At 35.9% G+C, this 5897-nt stretch overlaps 1 protein-coding gene across 1 annotated transcript in view; it reads left to right on the forward strand.

Annotated features, from left to right (window-relative positions):
- Window positions 1-5897, forward strand: part of AGBL4 (ATP/GTP binding protein-like 4) — a 1510571-nt gene that overhangs the window by 811145 nt on the left and 693529 nt on the right. Inside the window, exon 4 of the mRNA XM_012639488.1 lies at window positions 5254-5348. Within this exon, the coding sequence (XP_012494942.1) occupies window positions 5254-5348 (95 nt within the window). The remainder of the gene's footprint in view (window positions 1-5253; window positions 5349-5897) is intronic.

The raw sequence follows: 5897 nt of genomic DNA on the forward strand, positions 1-5897 counted from the left end.
CTCAGGAATTTATCATTTCTTTGTGTTAAGAACATTCCAATTTCACTCTTTTAGTCATTTTCAAGTATACTCTAGTTTATTGTTGACTATAGTCATTATGGGTACATAACAGTTGTATATCTTTATAGTGTACATGTGATGTTCCATTACAGGCTTAATGTGAATTAATCAAATCAGGGTAATTGGGGTATCTGTCACCTCAGGAATTTATCATTTCTTTGTGTTAAGAACATTCCAATTTCACTCTTTTAGTCATTTTCAAGTATACTCTAGTTTATTGTTGACTATAGTCACCTTGTGCTATCAAATATTATTCACTCTATCTAACCATCCAAATATATTTCTCTGCCCATTAATGATCGCCATGTTATGCTCCCCTCCCCACTGCCCTTCCCAGCCTCTGGTAACCATCATTCTACTCTCTATATTCATGAGATCAATTGTTTTTAATATTTAGCTCCCACATATGAGTGAGAACATGTGAGATTTGTCTTTCTCTGCCTGGCTTATTTCATTTAACATTCTCCACTTACATTCATGCTGTTGAAGATGGCAGGATTTAATTCTTTTTAATAGCTGAATAATATTCCATTGTGTATATGTACCACAACTTTTTTATCCGTTCATCCATTGATGTACACTTAGGTTGATTCCAAATTTTGGCTATTTGTAAATAGTGCTGCAATAAACATGGGAGTACAGATAGCTTTTTGATATATTGTATTCCTCTCCTTCACATATATACCCTGCAGTGGGATAGCTGGGTCATATGGTATTTCTGTTTTTGGTTTTTTGAAGGAACCCCCATACTGTTTTCCACAGTAGTTGCCATAATTTATTAATAAATTCCCAGCAACAGTGTGCAGGGGTCCCCTTTCTTCATATCCTCACCAACATTTGTTATTGCCTGTCTTTTTAAGAAAAGCCATTTCAGCTGAGGTGAGATGATATCTTATTATAGTTTTGATTTGCATTTCTCTGATGACGAATGATGTTGAGCATTTTTTCATATACCCAATGCCCATTTGCATGTCTTCTTTTGAGAAATGTCTATTCAGATCCTTTGCTCATTTTTTAATTGGATTATTTTATTTCTTCCTATTGAGTTGTTGAAGTTCCTTATGTAGTCTATCTATTATTCCCTTGTCAAATGGTGAGTTTGAAAATATTTTCTTCCATTTTGTGGGTTGTCTCTTCCCTTTGTTGACTGTTTTCTTTGCTGTGCACAAGCTTTTTAGCTTGATGTGATTTCCTTTGTCCAATTTGCTTTGGTTGCCTGTGCTTTGGGAGCATTACTCAAGAAGTCCTTGCCCAGACCAATGTCCTAAACCATTTCTGCAATATTTTCTTTTAGTGGTTTCATAGTTTCAGGTCTTATATTTCAGTATTTAATCTATTTTGATTTGATTTTTGTATATGGGAAGAGATAAGGGTCTAGTTTCATTCTTATGCATATAGACTATATTTAGAATAGTCTTTGCAACTAGCTTGGATAACATTAAATGGAAAACTTATTATTAGACAAAAGTATTGGATTTATGGGAAGCCAGAGAATCAAGGCCACTGTCTGAGACTACACACAGGCTCCTCACCGTACACTTACCCACATTGGGCCACTCTTTGAGGCCAATGAAATGAAGCTTGAACTCCTTCACTAACATCGTGAGTCCCTTGGTCAGGATTGTTAGTGCTCCAGTCTTCACACACAGCTGCCTTGAGAGTTATACCCACTCTTAGCCTACCAGTGTGCCACAGGTCACTACTTGCAGAGCTCTGATCTAGACTATCATATTACTGAACCAAGAGCCTTGTATTAAAAATGTAAATCTAAAAAAGAAGGAAAAAGAAGTAAAGAGAGGAAGAAATTATAATGTACCAAAAATTCTGGTTTTATTGAAGAGAAGGGAAAGAGTCAATAAATACTGCACACCTGTTCTGAGCTAGGTGCAATGTACCAGGTGATTTACTTTTATACTCTCATAGATGCTTGTAACAACTTTGTTAGGATACTGTTGCCATCCCAATTTGTGGTGTAAACGATCAATATTAAAAAAAAAGAATAATTATATTTCCCAACCTCACAGAACAGGTGGGGAACTGGTTTCAATCCAAGGTGTATCTGGCTAGAAAGTCCATGATCTTACTCTCTTGAGTCAACAGACTTGGTTCAAACTCTAGCTCTGCTACTTATTAGTTATATGATTGTAAGGAGGATGCTCTGTGGCTGGCTTGTGCTCTAGCACAAGCTTCAGAAATTGGAAGAAAAAGCGAGTGGCAGCAGGAAGGTGAGACATGCTCTTTTTTGTGGGGGGGATACAGCAGTGGTGAAAAGCATGGCTGAGAACATGGCAAGTGCTTATATATGGCTCTGAACAATAGTGGCAACATGCCATGGGAAAGCGTGATCACATGGGTTCGCACAGGAGATAACACCTTGGTTACATGAGTATGATGACTTATGTCTCCCCAGAAGGCCAGCTAACCATGGGGGCTCGGCCGGAAAAAACACTGTGGCAGTCATCTTAGTTTGGCCTAAGAAACCTGTTACCTATACAAATGCATTTTCCCTTACAATGATTTTAGTAACTTAATCTCAGTATCTCTTACCTTATGTGCAAGTAAGAGGTAACAAAGAGTTCCTGTCTCAAAAAGTTTATTATCCTCAAAACAAATGAGATAATACATTGAATATCAGAATCCCTGGTGGTAGGGCCCAAGCATCTGTGGTTTTCAAAAGCTATACAAGTGATTCTAACCTACAATCAGGTTATTCTAATATATAAAATATTGACGTAATGCTTAACTCAGAATTTGGTACATAGTAAATGCTCAGAAATTTTTCATCATTATTATAGTTGCTGTTATCATTATCTTATAGATGCCATTTCTTGTGATTAATTTTGAGTAAATAACTGATAATTAAGTGTAAAATATGAAAAGCCAAATTACCTGCACTGCCTACTTCCAAATACTTTTGATTTTCACCACCACATGCTGCATTTGCTAAATGGCTGGGAAACATAAAAAACGCATGGGTAAGGAATTATAAAAGATGGTGTTAGTTTTTTCATTTAATGTCATAGAGAAAGTATGCTGTTTATGGTCAGAACATCTAAGATTTGCGTCCCAGATCCACAGGTTAACGGTTCGGGGATTTTGGGGGGCAAGCCACTTAGCTTTTATTAATGTCAATTTCCTCATGTCTAAAGTTGGGCTAAAATAAACTTTTGTTTGTGGATGGAGTAGCCAAATAATAAAGCATATTAAAAATACCTGGGAAATTTTCTAGCCACATAGTAAGATGTTAATGATCAATAAATGTTTCGTATTATTCCTCATTTCTTTATTCCAGCTTCACATATGCATATCATTTCTCCATTAGCTTTTTCCCTGTTTTTATGAATAATCCAAATCCTGAAAGTGCAGTTTGGCTTCCGTGTTCACAGGAAATGGATCTAACACTTAAAATCTCAGAAGAAAAAGGGGGATTAATCCCTGTGAGGTTCAAAGGCCATTTGTCCCCTTCATATTGATTTTCTTAAATCAGGCAGTAGCCAAGACCCTAGGAGAAGTAATTAAACTGACAAAAGGCAAGCCTAGGTTATTAATAATGCAACAGCCTTGGACATTCTTGATGACTTAATTTAATGACAGAAGGAAGGTCTGAAACTGAAATGCCTGGAGATGGTGTCAATGGCTGGGGTCTCTGAGGAAAAAAGAAGACAAGTTATTCCTAAAAGCTTGTTTCATGAAACAAAGCAGTTTGTGATAGTCCCAAATACCAAGCCAGAGAAAATGGTTTTGATTTTCTCTTTTTAATAAAACAAATTTTAAAGGCTTGAAAAATTGCCATTATATTTCCTTTTTGCCCTTACTTTGGGAAACAGATTTGGTTGGAATTATGGAATTTTAGAACCTTAGCAAGCAACTCAATGGTAAAAATCATGGACATCTTATCTGTTTATTCCCTGGATTCAAATATTGATTCCATTATCTATTAATTACATGACTTTGAACAAGTTAGGTAACCTCTCTGAGCTTAATTTCCACATATATAAAATGAAGATGTTAATATTTATTTATTATAGTTATAGGAGAATATTTCAGCTTTTTTAAAATATGAAATCCTTGGCACTTGATATTATATGTATATAATATATATTGTTATATATATATATTATACCTCATGCAATAAATAATTGTTGAATGAAATAATACATGAATTTTGATGCTTCCTTCTCTTTCATGGCCTCTGGATAGAAAGGCTAGCCTGTGGTAACCTCTTGAAATTTTTCCCTTTACTCCAACTATGCTGGCTGCCGTGGTTCTAGTCATCATCATCTCTGTTGTGGGCTATGTCAATGGTTTTGAGTGTTTTTTTAATTTCAATTCTCTTTCACAATCTCTCTTCCCCTCCTATGACAAAGTTGTTCACTAAAACAAAGGTCTGATCTTTTTTAACTGTAGTATCCCCTTGGAAAGACATTAGACATCTAGATCACTCTCCTTCCCCATTTTAAAGGTAAAACTCAGAGAGGGGAAGGGATTTATTCAAATACCTATGCCTCTATAAATTATTGCTAAGATTCAGGTTGAGCCCAGTAGTCCTCACCTCTAGCAGAGGATAAAAAAGAAGATACAAAAAAGGACATACATCTGCCAGTTCTAGCAAAGGGGTTCCAAGTATTATAGTTGGAGAATTTTTTAAATTGCAATTCTGTACTCATTTACTGTCTTTAATTTTGTTGAATTAAAATGCACTACTGTTACTCTGATGATGTCGTTTATTTCCATGCAAATTATAAGTCAGCCTAGAGGGGGGGGGGCAATTAATAACTAAAACTTATGTAGCATTCATTATGTACGAAGTATGGTTTCACACACTGTGTATGTATTAATTATTTAATTCTTATTGGAACCCTATGAGATAGGTACTGTTATTATTCTCATTTTTTTCAAATAAGGACACTGAAACACCGAGATGTTTAATAGCTTGGCAAGGTCACAGAACTTGAAAGTGGTAGAGTTGGGATTAAAATTCAGGATTCCAGGTTCAAGTCAGTGCTATGAACTGCTATGCTCAGCTGGCACAAACACATTACATTCTCGTGGACACGATTTATCCTCACCATGCAGTTGGCAACTAGTCCATATCACTTCCTTTAACCCTGCTTATTGTCTCTTGTCTTAATTATCATAAAGTAGCAACTTGCATAGCATAGTCTTCTAATGAACTTCTCCTTTCTTTTTTAGAGGGTCATTTTCAACATTGTTAACTTCAGTAAAACCAAGAGTCTTTATAGAGATGGGATGGCCCCTATGGTGAAATCTACAAGCAGGCCAAAATGGTAAGTGATCCACAGAATGGGACCCCTTTCTGATTAGAAAATTTGACTTGGAGCTCAAGCTTATCTGCTATACAGCTGTGTCTCAGCCTCACTGCCACTGACAAGAATGAAAATGAGTTTTTGGATTGCCGTTGTCTGGGCTCTGGGTACTATTCTTTGAGAATGTTAGAAATATGGTCCTATGCTTGGAATGAGCAGCATTCTATTATGAGGAAAGGTACAATTTGTTATTTGGTGAACTTTGCTGTCCTGTTTGCCTTTTATCATGGTATCTTTGGAAGCACAATTAAACTTGCTTCTTTCTTTTTTCTAGCCTAAAAATAGATGACGTACAGTAACCTAGGAAGGCATTGGAAACTAGAGTCTAGTAGATTTCTCTTGCCTTGCATGGTTTTTGTAGTGTTTTTGTGGATGTTAAAGTTCTATTTGTTCCATTATTTGCTATAATGAAGGGGAGGAGAGTTGGGTAGGGTTGGTTAATAGTAATAATAATGATGGTGGTAATAATGTTAAAAACAGTAATAATAATAATCACCCCACTTATTTTTT

This window comes from Propithecus coquereli, unplaced genomic scaffold, assembly GCF_000956105.1.
Source record: "Propithecus coquereli isolate 6110/MARCELLA unplaced genomic scaffold, Pcoq_1.0 Scaffold14, whole genome shotgun sequence".
Classification (NCBI taxonomy): Eukaryota; Metazoa; Chordata; class Mammalia; order Primates; family Indriidae; genus Propithecus; species Propithecus coquereli.